General features: G+C 46.8%; 1 protein-coding gene across 1 annotated transcript; it reads left to right on the forward strand.

Moving 5' to 3' along the window:
* The first annotated feature begins 284 nt into the window (after nucleotides 1-284).
* On the forward strand, nucleotides 285-19,671 carry Spp2 (secreted phosphoprotein 2). Its single transcript, XM_006988645.4, has 8 exons — nucleotides 285-472; nucleotides 565-689; nucleotides 4,408-4,527; nucleotides 5,665-5,772; nucleotides 9,329-9,383; nucleotides 10,479-10,529; nucleotides 12,754-12,849; nucleotides 19,558-19,671. Exons 1-7 carry the CDS (start codon nucleotides 406-408, stop codon nucleotides 12,837-12,839), a joined length of 612 nt encoding a protein of 203 aa, XP_006988707.2. The 5' UTR covers nucleotides 285-405; the 3' UTR covers nucleotides 12,840-12,849; nucleotides 19,558-19,671.
* The last annotated feature ends 1,214 nt before the right edge of the window (nucleotides 19,672-20,885 follow it).

Here is a 20,885-nt window from a genome sequence, read left to right on the forward strand (position 1 = left end):
CAGGAATTTGAGGACCAGGTAAGGAATAAATACACAACTGCTTTAAATTCACCATTTTGTTGGGTCTACAGTTCTGGCCCCTCCCCCAAAGAATGAAATGCAAAGAGAGAAAATAGTCACCGTGCATGGAGACCCGAGCTTCTCTGGATGTCTCCTGCTGTGGGCTAAAGTCCCATGGAAAGGTCCAAACTTCAAAAGTGGCCTCAGCCTGGACCTTTTCCATAGGAAAAGTCAGCAGTAAATATTGACATCAGAATCAATCATCGCTGTTGAAGTTCCGGCCTGCTCCAGCCAGCCAGGGCAGCCAGGTCGCAGGTTACAAGGATAAGACAGCTGCCCTCAGAAAACTGTCATCCTGAAGCTGTAGAGAGGCCATCTCCCGGGCTCTGGGTCACAGTCCTCAGAATGAAGTGGGCAATGCTGCGGACGCTCATTACGTTGGTGCTGGGAATGCACTACCGGTGGGCCTTAGGTAAAGGACACCCTTAGCCACCTGCTCTAGGGGATCGGAGCCCTCTCCGGGCTCCATCGCCTCTCACTGCGGACTCTGTTCTTGCCGTCCAGGTTTCCCGGTGTACGACTTCGACCCTTCCTCCCTGCAGGAAGCCCTCAAGGCCTCAGTGGCAAAGGTGAACTCTCAATCCCTGAGTCCTTACCTGTTTCAGGAGACCCGGAGCTCCCTGAAAAGAGTGAGTGACTGGGGACCCCTCCCCCCACCTCCTTTGACATCTCTGCCATGTCCTTGCTTACTTTCTTGAATAGATCATTTTTATTTTTCCGTTTACAAAGATCACAGCCGTTCCTTTTTCATGCTGACTGTTTCAGAGAAGAGATTTTAATTACAGTTTTTGCCCCGGGGTTCTCCAAGCTTCTTGGGACATCTGATTCTTCCTTCTGTGTTTTGCCTCTGACCTTGGCTTCTCTCTGTGCATGTCCTGGTTTGGGGTGAAGAGTTCTGAGGCCCCCCTGGCTCCTAGGATGCTGTTGGATTAGTAGGAGCTGCTCTAGTGAGGAGCCTCTCTTCCCACTCAGCGTTGGGCTCCCAGTGTTTATAGGAAAGAAACTCTGGCTTCGGAGCCCAAGAAACACCCCACTTTGTCAGCCTTATGGTGCTGTCTCCTGATCACCCGGAGAACTGAGCAAAGTGACATTATCTTGGGCTTGCCGTGACTTGGTGCTGTGACTTGGTGTAGCAAAAATGAGGGGGAAATGGAGCAGTATCATAGAGGAGCATCTCTCCTTCCTGCCCCCCGAGGATTTCACTGTTTTCTTATTGGCTTAATGGGGCTCAGAGGAAGGTAGGGACAGAAATGCTCTCCAAGCAGTTGATGTTTATGCCAAAGATGAGGAAGAAATAGAGCAGACAGTGGAACCACGTGGCCACATGACCAGGCAGCCACTACCACCACGGAGAGGCCATACTGCCACCATAGTCTCTACGGCTCTCTTTCTTCTCCACCCTACTCTAGACCCATGGCTTCTTACACTTAGCTGTTCCTCTGCTGCTCAACAGAGTGCACACTGCACTTTCCCAGCCTGCCTTCATGTAGGACAAGTCCCTTTGGCCTCCCTTTTCAGACACTGGTTCCGTGCTTTCTTTTCCGAATGCAAAGCAAATTCATTGAGCAGCTTCAGTTGCCTTTTATATCTGGTTGAGGTTGTGAAGATGTGGGCTGAGCTATAATGAGGCGCCAGCCCCCGGACCTGTCAAGGCTGGCACTGAACACTATTGTGGAGAGGCACTTGGAGGCGGGTATAGGCAGCCGCCAGCCAAAGGCCACACTGCTTCTGAAAGAAAGCTACACCAAATGAAGTTGCCTCTTTCTCCAACCCCGCTTTTGCTGGCATCTAGGCCGTGTTCCATTGGCGCCCGATGCAATTCTTTTAGAGTGTTGTAGAACCCACATCCTCTTGCCAAATTTGCAGATCAACAGTTTAAATTCACTTATAGTTTAGCTATTGCTCACTATAGAACAAGGCGATTCATTAAATAGGAACACAGGGACAGAACCAGAGAGAACTAACCGGGGACACCACGGACAGGTCAGCCAGCGAAACATGGCTAACCCAGAATATTCGGACATGTGGCCATCTTGGCCTGACTCTAGGCCCACGTACCTAAAGGTGACTTATGTGATCCTAACAGACACTAATGAGATACTTGCTGTCTCCGAGTATTGCTCCCCCACCTCATGCTTTTCTGCCTGTTCCTGCTCCTCCCCCCCCCCCCCATCATTTGAGTGTATTGGTCAAGCAGCATTCTCCGTGATGGTTCCTCGAGCTCTGCATTCCACAATGTCGCAGGAAGTGCACACAGAGCCACCGAAGTTTCTGCAGAATTACAGAGCAGAGATGGCCTTTACACTACTCCTCAGTACTGTACTCTTCCTTTGTGAGGGAGACTCACCCAGGCCTCCTCACTAGCCAGATGGCCTTTCTTCTCTGCACCCCCTTAAAACCCCATCAGGAAACTACGGCATCTGATGGAAGGGGCAGTGTGCAGCCAGGTGCCGAAGGCTGCTTCCGGCCGCTTGCAGTCCAATGAGAGTAGAGCTAATTCGTATAAAGACAGAGTTTGGAATTCAAAGAGAAGCCGAATACAAGGTCCTGGAAACGCAGCCCTCTAGCCTGGGTGCAGAAAGAATGAAAGAGTGTGTTTGAGAGAGAATCGTAAGGGTATGCCCGAGTGGATGTTGGCAGCAGAAATTACCGTGGGTGGACGGAGAAGCCTGGGTTGCCTCTGTACTCTGTAGAGACTTCCCATGGCTGACAAGACTACAGTTCGTCTGACATTCCCCATCTCTCCAACATTGCAGTAAATGATTCTCCCCTCTTTACACTGCGCTTTGTCCCAGGACGCTGGGCTCTGCTCTTCCCTCAGACAACAAGTCCTATCCTTAGAGTCTCTGTTTACATTTTCCCTCTTCTGGAAGGTTCTTCTGGGTCTTTTTTTTAATAACACAACTACTTCCTCCCTTTCCCCCCATTATCACGCGCTTTCTTGCTGTCATTCTTCGGTACAAACTTCCAGAATGGTCTTGCTTATTATTTATTTATTTAATTTTTGCAAACATTTGTGGGGTGCTACCCACCCTGGAATCACAGCTGGCTGACATCTTTACTGTTCTGCCTCAGGTGCCCAGTGCACAGGGAAGGGCTTGGAGCATCATAACATCCCCTGTTCTTAGACCATGCAGGTTCTTCAGGAAGTTGGAAAAGAATTAGAAAACGATGTAGATTTAGTCATAGGTCAAAAGTGCTCAACCAGGGTATGGCCTGTGCCTTGTTTACTCATTATAGGAATCGGTGGACATGTATGGTGCCTCCACTAAGAAAATGTCACTTCAAGTCCATGCAATCCGTTCTTGCTGTTTTCTAGACTGAACTGGCAAACACTAGGCTCCTAGGAGAGGTTAAGAGTGGGGTTCCCCAGAGCTTTGGGGCACAAGACTTTCACTGACACTTTCAATATGTAGCCTTATTTTTATGGGTTTTTTTTTTTTTAGCTTATTGGTACAATAATATACATTGTAGATTCATTATCACAGAACTCAATGCCCAGGAATCTAGGATTTCCACCCAAAGAACTCTTACTGAATGCATGTGTTCTCTACATAAGGCACATCACAGTCTCTTACTCTTGATGCCAGACAGACTCTAGCCTGGGGACCAAGACGACCCAAAGAAAGCACCCAAACGCCAATCACAAGTTTCCCAACAGAACACAAGCACTGTATCCACAGCGCACAAGCTGGAACAAGAAGACAGACCACTTCACCTCCTCCTTCCCGTTAGTTGAGGACATGCACATTGGGTAACTCAAAGCTTTGCCAGTTCATGTGTTTCCAGGAACAATGGCAAAATCTAAGTGACTAATTTAGGTGTTACAAATAATGTTTGGTGACTAGGTCAGTTCATAAGTACGGACTCCACAGAGAAGGAATTGCCAATGTAAATCTTTAGAAGCAATGTTGGCCTTGGTGTGAAGGCATAGGTTCTGTATCCTCCCTCCCTCCCTCCCTCCCTCCCTCCCTCCCTCCCTCCCTCCCTCCCTCCCTCGTTCCTTCCCTCCTTCCCTTCCATTAACTATTGTTTTGGGACATGATCTCTCTATACAGGCTAGGTTGGCCTCAGCTTGGAACTTGCTGCCTCGGCCTTCTGAACACTGAGATTTGAGGGGTGCCTGCCACACTCAGCTTGTGGTTCCACAGCTGTCAATGTTGCATGGCTTTTCTCTACAGGCTTCAATGTGAGTGCATGCCACCACATGGATGCTAAGATAAAACATAGCTTTTCCAGCGAGTAGGTGATTCTGTCAACATTTTCTCATTGGGCAGAAAGAATCATACCAGCACCATGAATCTCAAAAACATGTCTATTGCAAATCCATGATTTGCTTTTGTGAAGGTCAATGTCCTGGATGAAGACACCTTGGTCATGAACTTGGAGTTCAGTGTTCAGGAAACTACATGCCTGAGAGACTCTGGTGATCCCTCCTCCTGTACATTCCGAAGGGGCTACTATGTGGTAAGTGACTCAGAAAGTAATGCAAGGGAGACCCTCACTACTTCCATGGCCAGGAGTGGGTCAGGGGTCACCAAAGGAGCGTGACCACTGCCTGTCTGGCACTCAGCCACACACTGGGTCACTACAGCATTTCATGCCATGAACTGTGTGTTTTGAGCTTAAAGAGAGTGAGCTCTTGAGCTTGGAATCTGCAGCCTTTGGTGATATTGGCCAATTCTTTAACCCTTACTGCCCCAGTGTCCTGTTCTCTAAAGTACAGATGAGCTCTCCTGTACATATTTTATCAGCCTCACAAGGTGGGGATGGTTTGTATCAGGTACAGTGGATGCAAAGAGGCCCACAGCAAAGAGAAGCCCCAGCACATTTGAAACTCTGCCCAACATGAGTGTGGAACTGTGAGCCTCACTTTGGTATACTGTCCATGGCTGAGTGTTGCCCGCAGAGTGTCTCCCCTTCTCCTCCAGGTCACGTGGCCTATTTGTTTCTGCATTCCTTGTGACCAGAATAGTCAGCCGCTGTGGGGTGGGACCCTCGCTGATCAGAAGGAAACAGATCTAAAATGTTTCCAGCCAAATGAGTGACTTCCCGAGGTCTCATTAGAAAGGGAATAATTTGGTTATATATCTCATAAACTTCAATGGGATTCTGTCTTACAGAGGACTGTCACAGGCATGCACTTCTAATTAAATCTTAGGGCCAAGTGACTTATCCATATCTATATATATGACATATATTCACATGCACACAGATATATATATATATAATATATATGTGTGTGTGTATATATATGTGTGTGTACATACATACCTATGTATGTGTGTATGTATATGTCATATAGTCAAATGTGTGGCATCTCTCCCACTTGTTTCTGCTAAAGCAAGACTAGATTTCAGACAGCCCTTTGTACTCATGAGGGAAGGTGGACTTTTCTCAGAGACTGGTATTAAACTCATGGAGATATTTAAACATTCTTTTTATTGCTGCTTAGTTCTGCAGAGTGTTCGCTTTGGAAAACTGAACCACCTCTCCCCTTTCTGCCTCATTTTGCAAACCCTGCATTATTTCCCAGTTTGTTGTCCAGGGGCCAACCCCTCCCACAGGGTGCTGAAGAAGCAACTCATGACTCTGTCTTTGCAGCCGACAGCTGCTTGCAGGAGCACCGTGAAGATGTCCAAGGGACAGGTGCAGGATGTGTGGGCTCACTGCCGCTGGGCCTCCGCATCTGATTCCAACAGCAGCGAGGAGGTATGATGGGGGCCTGTCTCCTTCCAGCTGGGTCTGGGGATGGTCTGTGAAAGCTGAGCAGTTTGATAGGATGGCTGGATCATCATTGGGATGCCAGAAGACAGAGTTCTGCTCACACAGCTGGATTCTCCCTTGAACAACTACTGCCTCATTTTCCATAATCCTTACTTCTCTCCACCTCACTCCCGCAACACAAAATACAGCAACACAGCTCTTACCTCAAAGGGAATGAGAAGAAGTTCGTTTGGGAGCTAAATGGAAGTGATCATGGCCCGGGAGCACAGATTCAGTGGACCCCAAATGCTCTGTCCCAGAGTGGTAGTTTGCTTTTTTATTTCATGTTTTTATAGGCACAGAACAATTAAAGTACAAAATCAAGGGATTCTCAACAACGTTTGTGCAGATGCATTACAGCAAAGAGGGGAAACTGTTAGGGACCTTGGAGGCATCTGATGTCACTTTTAGCTTCGGGGTTGCTGGGAGCTAGGGATCGGTACATCCCCCCAAAGGATTTGACTTGATGATCACAATGATGTTAGGCCATACACAGAGGTGGGCAATAAAAGGCTGTTGGGGGCTAAGATAGCCCAAGGGAATTTGATCTAAACCAGAAACTTTCTAGCTGTCTACAATCACCAAAACATAACCAGTCAGCTATTAGTTAGGGTTCTCCAGAGGAACAGGGCTGGTAGAATCTCTCTCTCTCTCTCTCTCTCTCTCTCTCTCTCTCTCTCTCTCTCTCTCTCTCTCTCTCTCCTCTCTTTCTCACTTTCCCTCCCCGAGATTCAGGACTTGGTTTCAAGGCATTACTTACCAGATTTCAAAGTTTGACACCCAAGTCTGTAGCTCAGTGACGAGCACAGGGGCGTTTTTGTTGGACCAGTGTTCAAAACTGTTAGATCTGCAGCTCCAGGTCAGGATTCTTAGCCTTCTTTCAACCTCCATCATCTTCAACTTCTTCACCTGTTAAATGCTGAACAATAAAGACACCAGCTGTCACCAGAGTTTTTAGGACAAAGGCCTGGGCTAGAGTCCCAGCAGGTGTGGTGGGGCAACCATTCCAATAAGCCAGTGAAGGAAATAGTGAAAGCAGAGAGAGATTTATTTAATGGGGCCACACTGGAAGAGCAATAGACAAAAGGGTCCAGTGACCCCCACATCCATCTTTGAAGTCTAAACATGAGTCTAGAGTCTAGGTTTAGAGAAAAAAAAAAAAAATTGGCCGGGCAGTGGTGGCGCACGCCTTTAATCCCAGCACTAGGGAGGCAGAGCCAGGCGGATCTCTGTGAGTTCGAGGCCAGCCTGGGCTACAGAGTGAGTTCCAGGAAAGGCACAAAGCTACACAGAGAAACCCTGTCTCGAAAAACCAAAAAAAAAAAAAAAAAAAAAAAAAAAAAATTGGAGCAGAAGGTGGGAGACATAAGCATGACTAAGCAATTCTCAGCAAGATGTGGTGCCCTCGTCACTGACTCATCATTATTTCAGCCCCAATCTGCCCTGCAATCCAATCGAGTAAATTGATAAACTATTAATCACTTTCTTTGCCGAAGGGAACCAGCCTAGTTCCTACATGTGATGACTTCTATTCCCAGGTGCAGCCTTGCCTTCAGGAGGATAATTGCTCTGCAGGGTAGAGTGAGGGGCATCCTTCAAAGTTTTGATCCTCCTGGAATGGAAAACGACCTCAGGTTTAGGATATTGACTTGCCTTTGAGCCTTCAACCTTGAAAGGGAATGAGATAGGTTAGACAAACACTTCCAGAGTGATTGACATGCCCATCTGTAGTGTAGAGACACCTTAGAGCCTGTCTTCATCCTCCCTGTGAGCCCAAATGAGGCGTCAATGGATGTGAAACACCAGCTCTAGAGTCTGATGGACCATTGATGTTGAGTCAGTGGCAGAAGCAGCCTTTTTGTCCCTAATTGCTGTGGACAGTGTATCAGTGACAAAATCAACTTAAGGAAGGGTTCTTTGGGCTCACAGTTTGAAGGGACAGCCCATCATGACAGGCAAAGCATGGCAGCCTTAGCTGTAGTGGCAGGGCTGTGAAGTGCTGGTTACACTGTCTGAAGTCAGGAAGTAGAGAGGTGTGAGGTGCTGGTCCTCAGCTGCCTTTCTTCTTTTCCCCATTTTATTCATCCTAGGACCCCAGGCCATGGCATGGCACCGCTTGTGTTTAGTGTGGGACTTCTCACTTAAACCTATTCATAGACTCTGCAAGAGGTGTGTCTCCTAGGTAATTCCAAATCCCATCAAGTTAACAGCCAACATTAGCCACTACAAAGCAGTTTGCATTATTACTATGAAATCAATGATGCACACTTATGATTTGACCTCCCATTACGTCCTTGACAACTTTCCCTACTAGACTGCACTTCCTGAGGCTGGGGGATGCTAGTTTTCATCTGTTTTGTTTGAACTTGATGCCAGATAGGTGCTCAGTAAATACTTGTTGAAGGAATACAAGAATTCTGGGAAAGAAGTGGTCAGGAGTGCGGCACGAGGAAGAACCTTCCAGACTCCAGTGGTGTGATTGACACCACAGTTACATCATTTGCTCCTTTGTAGTGGGGTAATATTCTTGACTGGTGTTGAAATCTTCTCTACTACTGCGCAGCTGTATAATAGCTTTCTCTACATCTCTTATTTTTATTCAGTTTGCCAAGAAAGAGCTTTATTAGGAACATTATATTAAAAAGTGCACAAAACTCTAACTTCAAGAATTATAGCTGGGCAGTGGTGGTACACGCCTTAATCCCAGCACTCGGGAGGCAGAGGCAGGTGGATCTCTGTGAGTTTGAGGTCAGCCTGGGCTACAGAGTGAGATCCGGGACAGGCACCAAAGCTACAAAGAGAAACTCTGTCTTGAAAAAAAAAATGTATATGAGCATTAATGCCCTCTGTGGAGTCCACATACCCACCCCTTGGCTGTTTCATAATGAAGTGTGTGGACTGTGGAGTTTTCTACAAACTACTATTGATCTCATAAGTGTAAATTGGAATTCTCACAGAGACATTTCCTCTAAAGCTCTACATTTTGACCTGAACTTGGTCTAATTATCAAGTTCCACTTCTGCTCTGCAGCGTTTGGAAGCAGAGTGAAAGCTTTGGCTTTGACTGAAATTTCATGTAACTTGCTCTTCTCCATGGGATTTCCTGCCCTCTCCCTCTCTCCCTCTTGCCTTCCTTCCTGGCTTCTGTCATTTCTTTTTTTTTTTTTTTTTTTTTTTTTTTTTTTTTTGGTGGGAAGGGCAAGGTCTCACTTTACAGCCCAGGCTTGTCTTGAACTCACAATCTCCTTGTCTCTGCCATTTGACTGCCTGGATTCAGGCATGCATCATCCCACCTGTTTTTCCTGAGTTATCTTCCTCTGAAATTGTTTTAATTAATTAACTAACCACTGAGCCATCTTTCCAGCATTTTACTGTGCTCTCTTTAATATACACATTAGATACCATAGAGACCTACCCTTATTTCACTGAATGCATTATATATCCGAGTCCTCTATGTAGCATTTACAGTTTTCTCTTTCATCCTGATATCTAAACTTCTTTAGATGATGTTTGGGGACATGGCAAGATCCTATAGACGGAGAAATGATTATCTGCTTGGTAAGTTGAGAACTATGACCTTTAAATATTATTTGTTTTTTTCCTTCATACAACTTCAAATCACAGTTCTCTGGGAAGCATTTCAAGCTAGATATGTCTAGATTTTCTACAGATAACCTTTGGACAATTAAAGTCATTACAAAAAGCAAACACTTGGTTTTACTTCTGTTCTTTCTCATCTCACTGGGTAATAATGTAACCATTTGCTTAAGTATTTTTACAGACTTCTCCATGTAGGATTGCATTCAGTGGTCCCAACTGCGGGCTGGTAGGGCGAATGTCAATTTCTCCTTGTTGTAGTCCTGTTTCTGTTGCTGGGATAAAATACCACAACCTAAAGCAGCCTGGGGGAGGAAAGGGTTTATTTGGCTTATGCATCTCAATCATGGTTCATCATGAAGGGAACTCGAGGCAGGAACCTGGAGACAGGAACTGAAACAGAGGCCATGGAGGAGTGCTGCTTACTGGCTTGCTTAGCCTGGTTTCTAATACAACCCAGGACCATCTGCCCAGGGGTAGCACTGCCCACAGTGGGCTGGCCCCTCCCACATCAGTCATCAATTGAAAAATGCACCCCCATAGACTTCCATACAGGCTAATCTGGTAGGGGCATTTTCCCAGTAGAGGTTTTCTCAGATGACTTAGTTTATGTCAAATTGACAAAAAACTAACCAGCATATGCATTAAGAGGGCCTCACACTTGGACATGCTTATTCTTCCTTCATGCAACATCCATGCCATAGGGTCGAGCATGTGGTTATGTGCCTAATCAGGGTAGACTCAGCCATCACCAGTCATGTGACTGGCATTCATGTCACTGTCTCTCAAGGTGTTTTGGTTGGGTCATAGAAGGCTCTTCATTTTCCCTCCCTGCGCAATGTTTAGTTATAAATTGCATCAGGTTCACGCTCTGCTCTTTAGAAGCCATTTTTTATGTTTCTGATGAGTTTTCCTATTGGCGTTAATGTCAATAAAATCCTCTCCTGTCATACACAGGAGATCTAAGGAGCACATTTGCAGGTTCATCTCCAGGATTCCAGCACTCTCTGGAAGTGGGTGGGGAAGTCTGGCCTGATCGTTGTTAATGTGTTACAGGTTTTCTCTCTGATGAGTCCAGAAGCGAACGATTCCAGGACCGGTCACTCGGTAAGTGGTCTGTTTCCTCCTGGGAGCTGCTGCTAGAGCCTTTGCTCATCAGCAGGGCCCACACTGAAGCCTTTGCACAGAGGACATCACTTCAACAAACCAGAACATTAATGTATAAACTTGCTTTGTAAACCGTGAGGAGGGAACACTGAGGCACTGGCTGACACAGAAGCCTCCAGGAATCAAATATTAAGTCAACTTGGAAAGTCACCACTGGCCTTTCTTCTTGTCCCACCTGGAGCGTTTTCTGGGCCACCTTCTCTCTGACGATCTCCCTCCTTTACCAGACTTGACCAGACTTCTCAGTAAATGAAGAAACTGGAACTTTAGTCCGTCCTTGTATGGTCAGTTTCCTTATTCCAATCTTCTGGGAGGCTCTGTCAGCCCCGTGGTCACCACTTACACCCAGAAGAGCTCAGTACTGAAAACACGTGGTGTCAATTGGCAGACACAGAGTACATACCCCACACTTGCTGCTTACCAGGGCTTCCCCCTCTGATTCTCACACCCAGGCTGTGGCTGCACTGTGTTCTCACCCTCCTTGGAGGCTTTTGTAAGGTACTTCTCTCTATTTCTACAGATGTTTTTCCATTCAGTGGTCCCAACATCTCTGCAGCAGGAGGGGCAAAGGTTCCCCTTGAGAGGGCCTCATGCCTGTACGCACTTGTTCCCCCTGCATACGCTATCTGAGTTATAGGGGCCAGTGTGTGGCAGTGTTCCCCTTCAAGGGTCAGGACCCAACCTCATCTATGCAGTCAGGGTGGACTCTGTTGTCCTCAGTCACGTGACGAGCCCAGAGGCCATGACTTTGAACCAGGCCTGTGCATTCTCCACACTTGTTTCTAGCATTGTGAAATCCACCCTGTGTCCAGAGCCCTGTTATAATAAGTGACACCAATATCCACACATTAGAGAGCTCCATGTCTCATCTTCACGCTCCAATTGATCGTGAGTGCTAGAAATTAAACCTGAAACTTCAGTTTTTAAATCCCCCCAAGGTTTATCTCTTTGGGAGAACACACACACACACACACACACACACACACACACACACACACACACACACACACAGCTGACATAGCCATGATCACAGTTCAAGGGTCCTTTTCGACATTTCTTACAGAACTGCCCTCAGAATCCACAACCTAGTCCTTGAATGTCTGCTACAGTAGAAACTGTTAGCTCTTGGGATTTGATTCTGGAAATGGTCAAAAACAGGAAATAAATCTGATGAGTCAGACTTTTAATCTACATGGGAGATTTACTACCAATTGCTACACACCAGCATATCCCCAAATTCAGCATCTCTGACAGCAAGCCATCCTTGTCTTGTAGTTTCTGGGGTGAAGAACATAGGAACAGCTTAGCTGGGTGTCTCTGCATCAGAGACTATATGAAGAGGTAGATAGGCTATTGATGAGCCCTTTCAACTGATGTTGACTGGGGCCAAAGGATTGGTATTCAAGCTCCTGACTTGGTTGTTGGAAGGTCTCAGGTCCCCATGGGCTTTGAACTGAAAATTAGTTTCTTACTACATAGACATAGATATCTTGACAGGGATGTGTGAGTGTCCATAAAACATGTCAGATTTCCCCAGTGATGAGAAAGAGGAAGAGAGAGCTAGAGAGCAAAAGACAAAGAACACTGGAGGAACAAAAAGAGACAGAGACACAATCAGAAGGAAACACACACACACACACACACACACACACACACACACACACACACACACACACACACAAAGGGGGTGGTGTAGAGAGAGAACAAGGGATGAAAAATAAAGTACAGATGTAAATTCATGTGACCAGTCTTCTTGTGTGTGTCAGAAGGCATCTCCAAGCCAACACTTAAGCACATTTGGGCCTTGGAGCATTGTTAATGCAGATGTACAGCTGTCTCTGAGATGCCTTTGAACATAATGATTTAATTTCATTCCACAAATGTGTCTGACAAGCTTGGGGTGGCTTCCACGGAGGACTGAAAGAGAAATGTGACAGTTCCTGCCCTTGAGGGCTTGCAGTTGAGGCTGAGGGTGTCACGTGGGCTAAAGAGTGAGAAGTCAGCTCTGGGTGCCGCTGTGTGACATGAGAGGGCCCGAGGCTTGTTGAGGAAGACAAAGATGGTGCCTTGGGTGTTCTGTGGGCAGTGAGGGCTCTGGTTGTGCTTGACTTGTTCTCAATAATTCATGCCTGACAAAGTCTCTGCTTCTCCCTTCCATCTTTAGAGATGGTGAGAAGAGGACATCCTCTTGCATATAGAAGATTCCAGAACCTCCATCACAGAGCAAGAATAAATTCTGGCTTCGAGTGACATCCTGGAGGTAAGAGAGAGCACTTACATTATAATCATTTAGAAGCACAGGGAGCCTGGAGTAAATGCCGTGGCTTCGGGGGGCTCTGGCTCTCCTTCCCATGCTCCCTAGTGCCCCTTCTGGCTTTCCATTGCCTCCTGCCTCCTCCAACCACTGTGCTTCCATCTCATGGACCCCCGTCTTCCCCTAGTGGCATCTGATGCCACTGACACGGTCAAGTTTCTCCACTTTACAAACCACAAAGAGAATAGCCCCTGCTTTACCCAGCCTCTACCCCGACCCTCCTTCCCCCCCATTCTTTCTTCCCAGCAGGCTCCATAACGTTTTTCATGGAATCCTCTTTTTGTCATTTCAACACTGCTGGCCACATGTACTCTCTCAGCCCGGGTCTTTCTCTCTTCTATAGATTACACTGCCATCTCTTCCTCTTACTTGTCCATCACTGCCATTGATGGGTAGGCTATCTTCAAATGAGTCACGCTGTCCCAAGATCGGGGTCCTTATGTCAGCTGCCAGTGGGAGGCACTGGCCATGGGTCTACTGTGAGATCCACAAGTTCTGCCCCCCTCCTTTCTTTTGATGCCATTGCTACCCACCTGATTTTCCCAGCTTAAAGATCTGGGGAGCATCACTGGACATTCTCCTCTGTCCTTCCTCATCCTGGTATCTGTGGGATGCCAGGTTGGTTGTTGCATAGGCACATTTATCTGACTGCAGCCTGCCCTTTCCTTCCCCACCACTGACAACTGACTGTGTCCCGGCCCCAGGGCCCCATCCCACACTGCCTGCCTTGCCTGCTGTCCTTGAGTTTGTCCTGAAAGATGAGGAGACCTTGACCTTCCTCTGCTGCCCTCTGATGCTGACTTCACTTGCGGGGTAAAGCAGAGGTGTGCAAAATCAGACAGTGAGAAAAACCGAACAATGGCTTTTACACTTTCCCTGGTCCTTTGGGGAGCTGTGGACCGAGCCCGGTCTACTAAACTGTCACCCAGCATGGTAGAGTCTCTCCGCTATACACATTCTCAATCACCAGGCACGAGAGCAAGCAGATAAGTATTCTGAAAACTCACAAGCATCAAAGGGACCCCATGAAGGATGCAGTTAAAAGGAAGCTTACGATCCAATTGCAGAGGCTGGGCAGATGGCTCTGTGGTTAAGAGTGCTTGTTGCTCTTGCAGAGGACCTGGGTTTGATTTCCAGAACCCACACGGTGGTTCACAACCATGTGCAACTCCAGTTCCAGGGGATCCAGCCCCCTCTTCTGACCTCTGTGGACACCAGGCACACATGGGGCACACATACATGCATGTAGGCATTCATACACATAAAATAAGTAAATCTTAAAAAATTAAATAAAAAGTTGGAATTACAGGTGTGGATTCAAGGGCAGCCATGTTTACAGGAAGACACACAAATTACTAACAAAATCACCAACAAAGCCTTAGCATTCATGTACTTTACATTTTTAAAGAAAACATTTATTCATTTTATGTGGATGAGTGCTTGCCTGCATATATGTGTATGCACCATGTATGTGCCTGGTGCCCTCAAGTACTGGGAACTGAACCTAGGTTTCCTGCAAGAGCAGCTCTTAACTGCTGGCCATCTCAGCAGCCCTTTGCTCGTTTTATAGTGTGTACAATACTGCATGCTTTCAGACATGATCTGAATGCCCCAAAGGCTCACAGCAGCCTTCCTGCTTCAGCTCTGCACACAAGGCTAGCTCCCTGAGCTCCCATGACGCCCATGTTCAGTTCCTAGCACTGGAATGGTAGTTCACAACCATCTGTAACTCCAGTTCCAGGGGATCCAATGCCCTCTTCTGGTCTCTGAGGTCACCAGGCACACACATGGTGCACATACATACAGGCAGGCATATATTCTCAGGCAGACACTCTCATTGCTGAGTTCAGGGAGCTCCCTGAGCATTCATTGCAGGCCCCTGTAATCAGTCTACGACACTGGGCACATCCATGCTCAGTCAGTGTCTTTTGAGCAGGTGCTGGGATCTTTCACATTGGGTTCTTGAGAGGCTTCTGCCTGAAAGGCAGCTAAGCATGGCATAATTAATTTTAACAACTTACAATTTGAAAGAAGTCAACTGACATTTTACTAAAATAGAGAGAAAATTCACTATAGATGAAAGATGCAAGCGGCAGATTTTCTTTTTAATCTAAAAATAAAAACCAGCTTCTTACTGAGATCAAGAAACTATTCATTATGAAGAAAGAGACTCATCGTATTCTTCACATACATGCGAAAACTGCCCCAGTAAGAGCATCTGGAGCGAGGGCAGGATGTGGGGAAAGAATTTTCAGTGGGTCGGCTGTGCTTTGTGTATTGATGATATGATTACCTCGAGTGTGCATGCATGCATGTGTCACAATAGAGTTGCATCATCTAACATCTGCCGAGAAATGAATCACCCCAAACACGTGTCTTTAAATGCAGCACAGACTGAAGGCCAAATGCAGCAGCTTTGGCCTGTACATTGATTTTTGCTAGTGTCCCAGTTACGACTCTGCCCTCATGTGACCTTTAACAGGGCAAGTTTTGAAACAGTCCACCATGTTGCAGAGAGTCACAAAATGAAGCTAGTCATGGTCACACAGTGGGTCTAGCGAGGAGGCAGCCCCGGTGTGCTCTGGGCTCAGCTGGTCTCTTTCTAAACCTGCACTGTGGCCTCTAACAGGCATCCATCCCTGAAAGCAGGACTCAGCACCTCCAAGGCTGCGTGTCAGCTTGATTTATTTTTCTTCCCTTTAGACGGTGAACTCTTTGCAGGTGCCTTATCTAGCTATCCTTATTATTTTAGTTCAATGATTAGTGGAGATATCCCTAGTGTCCATATAAAATTATTTATGAAAATATCCTTTATTAATTTCATTAAATAGCCAGGATAGAATGAGTGGGAGATTGACCATTAGTGAGACTACTATTTTTAAATTGTGAATCACATTTTTCCACTTTATCACGAGCCTGCCCCAGTCCCTGGATTAAAATAGAAGCTGAGGAAATGTGTCTATAATTTAATAAATACTGTTCTAGGCTTCTTTAAGTTTGCCGCAAATGATTTAATGCATGAGTAGAGAGTGAAACGTACTATTTAATAAAGTAGCTATGGCATTGTTTGTTAGTGGGACTCCAAAATAGGAAGTTTGGAAAAACCAGGGCCCAATCTCATGTTGAGAAGGCTCTGCTTGAGAGTTCTGCACTTTCCTAATCTTTGTAGCATGACAGTTCTGTCTTATCAACTGTGAGTGGCCAGAAGAATCTGAGCCGGGGCGTTTGCTTTATTCTGCCCTGTTGCTGTCCGTAGGGTTCTTAACTTGTCCCCAAGAGCAGTGGCAGAGGCAGGTCTGATGGTTTTGTTCTATAAGCCAACAGTAAAACATCAGTCCCATGGTTTTCCCATTCATTTCTTCAGCCACTGTTGGTTAAATGTCCTCTCTGTGCCTAGCCACCACACCCAGGAAGACCATCTAGTAGTTTAGTCCCTTCACACACATTACCTTATGTCAATTTTATAGCAATCATCTGTTTCTTAGAGAAGCGGGGAGGTGCTCAGACAGGTCCTGTTTGCACAGATGCTCTTGGGATTGTTGTTTACCTTCGCATCTCTGCTTCCTACACCTATTTTTTTTTTCCTTGTGATACATCTCTACATGAAACTTCAATGTTTGAGATCCATCTGTGATGTGCTGAGCGGCCCTGGATGTGTTCTTGATAACTAGCCATAACTTTGCAACTGTGAGCAGCATACCTGCCACCACCAACCACGTGGGGGCACTGTTCCCTAACACCTGAGGCACCTTGGCCTCTTGGGGAGGGATTTCATTGTTCATGTTTCAGACTCATCAGTGAGAATTTCTTATCATCTCCAGAACATACTCACCTACCAAAGGGATCCAGAACCCACAAGAAAAGAGGTGGGGAACCCCACTAGGGCCCAAGAGGCTAGAGCCTGATCACTCTCCACTTTCCCCTGGCTTTCATTCCTGCACCCTCCAGCTCTTAACAAGTGTTTTACCAGGTCCAGTGAGCGCCCAAGATCTGCATTAGTTATGGTCTACACACGTGAGAACATGGACTTACTAAACCACTGCATCTATGAGAAACATAAGGGGAGGCAGTGAGTAGACGAAGGGCTGAGGTTCAGACCCTAGGGAACGTGATCATTTGAGGAGCAGGAAGAAGAGTGCTCTATGAAGAACGGGAAGTTCTGGCCAGAGAGGGGAGCCCGGGAAAGGGGGAAGTCTCAGCAGCAACTCCGAGCTGTGTTCTTGACAGTTCCTTAATAGAGTAGTATGTAACACGGTTTCATGTGTTTCTGATTAGATGCCTTATTGAATGTATTTTGTTGATTCTACTTTTTTAAAAAACAAAACAAAACAAAAAAAACATTAAATGCATGCCCAATGTGTTGTAACTCAGGCTAGAGAAGAGCATATCCAAGCTGAGCCTGGTGGTGCAGGGCAAAAATCCCAGCTACACAAGAGGCCGAGGCAGGAGGATCACAAGTTCAAGACCTTCTTACAGAGAGAGTTCAAAGCCAGCCTAAGCAACTTAGTGGGACCTTTTCTCAGAATGAAAAACAACTATCAGAAAGGCAATGGCTGCAGCCCAGTGGCAGGGTACTTGTATAGCATCTGAGAGACGAGGATGCTGTCACCAACACGCAAAACATCACACACACACACACACACACAGACACACACACACACACACACACACACACACACACACACACACACACACACACACACACACAGAACCATATAACATGTAGGTTTGCCCATAAAGTCCGCCCCAGCCTTCTTGGACTTAGGAATACTACACAACACTGCACTGGCAAGACATTTTAAACAGTAACCCATCAACACAAAGCTAAAACATGGGAAAAATCCACAATAGCAAATAAATTTTACAAAGGACGCTTGTTTCGAACATGAGGATTGAAACAAAAGATAGGGTATTTCCTCACTGGACCTCAGCGGGGAACACACGGACAGGATGTCTCAAGGTTTGGGTCACTCTAAGCTTGTCCACAACCCAACAAGAGGCCATGAGAATTGACTTGGGGGTACAAGCAAATATGAGTGAGCGGGTGAACCCACAAACAAAAGCTGAGACTACAGACTAACTATCCCATGGTATATGCACTCTGTAGCTGGTGTATCCTCGGCTCCTCTTGAGTATCTCTTGCTCTATGTCTCATCCTATCCTCTTGAAATGCAGTCCACATTATCATCCATAGACTTCATCTTCTCTCTCCTCACCCTGCCATCTCCCTCCTCCCTCCAGGCATCCACCTCTTTCCTCACTCAACCCCATGGCTGGTTTGGATAGTGATGACCACTCCTGTCCTGAGACCCCCTTGCTGCTGAGACTTCCCCCTTTCCCGGGCTCCTCTCTCTGGCCAGAACTCCCTGTTCTTCATAGAGCACTCTTCTTCCTGCTCCGCAAACGATCACGTTCCCTCAGCCCTTCCTCTACTCGCTGCCCCCCTCCTGGTGGCCCCAGGCATCCTCAGTGCTTGGATGTGCTTGTCTGGGGTTGACCCATCCTTCTAGGTTGAACAATGGGCTCAGTGAGCAACACCATGCCACCCATTCTGTTGATTATTCCACTGCAAATTTAAACCAAAGTTCTTCCTTAGAGACCCACTCTTCTCCCCTCATCACTGAGGCTAGCACGCCAGAGACGTGAAGTTCAGGCTTCTTCCCTTCCTCACCCAAGGTGTGGTGGTTTCGGCCAGCCCTTCCTCTGCAGTGCTCCATGGCTCTGCCTCTTTCCTTGTTCTTTGCTCCTCTTTCTTTGCAGCCGAATGTGTACCAAATCTTCCTGACAGTTTCTTCCTGCCCTTGAAGGCTCAGTCACCAACGCTTCTTAACGCAAGTTTGGAAGGGCCCTCCTAATCTGAGGGTGTGTCTGAGCTCCCCAGTACTATGGCACACGGACAATGACCCCAGTAGTGTGGTCCCTGTCTGCACCCCTGGTTGGTGTCCTGGCTCCCTCTGCTTCCTGCCTCACACAGAAGGCTCACACACTAGGCAGTTCTTACTAGGCCCTGGGCTTCAGCTCCATCTCCATCCCCTGTCCAGGTTACCCCAGGGCATTTCACTCACTGCCCTCTCCAGGAGCTGACTGCCTCGGGTGTCTGTAGTCAGACATCTGAAACCTCAGAGACACCCATCTCCTCCACTACTTTATGACTTTAAATACTTTGGGATGTCAATACTGTGTCTTTTTTTTTTTCTTTACAGTCCTCAATCCATGTTTCATGCATTGTTGCTTACTGAACAGATTAACTGATGGATGAATGAGTGGGTGGATTTGTGAAAATTTCGTCTCCAGCCCCATCTCCTCAGATTACCACCACATCTGGTCAGCCACTGCTTTGCTGGACTTCTCCATCCCCTATTCACAGGCCAGCAGCACCTGGCTAGAGCCTCTGCAAGGAGTCTCTCTGGTCCTTCCTGTTTTGAGAAATGAGCTCCCTTTGTGAGGCTGTCTTTGTCCCCTGACCAGGCTCCCTCATCTTCCTGTGGTGTCTCTTACCCTGTCTTTGGTCTTAAGCGGGCTGCTTTGTGTAGCTGTTCAGGTCTCCTGTGGCATTTGGATCACTTTTTGAGCAATTCCCCGAGGCCAGGCCTCCAATGCAGGGATGCTGATGCACACCAAGGTGGTCTAACCTGCCTTTCCTCTCTTGAATAGAATCCGTGACAGGAAGAGAAGCAGAAGCAGCCATGAAGAAAGGCGTGTGGCAAATTGTGTAATTTTCCCTTTGATGAGCTCCACTCTGCAATAAATGTCTTTCTCTTCCCAAAAGACTTTCTCACTGTCTGGTTTGGAAAAGAGTATCATTAACTATCCAATTTCAGATGAGAAACTAATGTCACAGGAGGGTGTCAGGGATGGAGTCTCACAAAGTAGCTGTGTTTCATGTGTTTTTGGCCAATGCACGATGGTTGTAAATGCCTTGATATTCAAAGCAAGGGGGCTCAAGCAGCTTGTTCTCTTTCCTTTTAAGTCAGCGTGGTGACTTTTAGGGCAGGAAAACTATCCCATGTGATACTGCCAAGGTGCCACATGACACCGTCCACTCTTTAAGTCCCAGAGAACAGAGGAGGCCACAAACACCCATGCAGCGGGGTGTAGTTGGCAATAACACAGCAGCCTAGGGCACCAGGCAGCGCAGACGCTGGCGGTGACACCAGCGGCCGGCAACAGAGAACACCCTTTGGTGTGAGAACAGGTTACTCGGTGTCCTGTGTGTCTGCAGACTTAAAACTGCTCGAAGAATAAAGCTTAGTGGGCTGTGGATGCTCAGTGGGTAAGACTGCCCGATGCCTAAGCATAGGAACCTGAATCTGAATCGCCAGATCCCATCTATTAAAAACAAAACAAGGCTGGGTATGGCCACGCATGCCTGCAATCTGTGCTGGTGGACAGGCACACCCTCCGCACTCATTGGTCAGCCACACTTGCTGAAATGGGGAGCTCTGGGTTCAATGAGAGATGTTGTCTCAAGGAAGGCAGAGGGTGAGGGAGCTGGACCCCTGGCATCCTCCTCTGGCTTCGGCACACGTGTTTTTAACTAATAAGAAATTCGTCCAGTGGCTAAGGAGTAAGAAGTATTGTGGCCAACAACTGTCCCTCCAGGAAACTATGCCCCCCCAACACTACTGCTTTTCCTTTGGATTTCTTATCTGATAAATCAGCTGCAGAATGAATTATCTTTCACAGCAGATATTCCCAAGACACTCCCCACTGCAAGGAATATGGCTATATGTTCAAAGCCATGTGTTTTGATATCATTTGCAGTTTGATGTGTATGTGTTTTTTATATATAACTATATATATATATATATGTATGTATATAATATATTTGTAATCATGAGATGGCATCCATTCCACCATTAAGAGTTTAGCATGCAGGGCACAGTAGTGCTTGCCCATGATGCTTAAGAAGCTGAAACAAGAGAATCATAAATTTGGAACCAGCTTAGGCCTCATGGTGAGACCTTGTCTCAAACAAAGAT

Source organism: Peromyscus maniculatus, chromosome 13 (assembly GCF_049852395.1).
Source record: "Peromyscus maniculatus bairdii isolate BWxNUB_F1_BW_parent chromosome 13, HU_Pman_BW_mat_3.1, whole genome shotgun sequence".
NCBI lineage: Eukaryota > Metazoa > Chordata > Mammalia > Rodentia > Cricetidae > Peromyscus > Peromyscus maniculatus.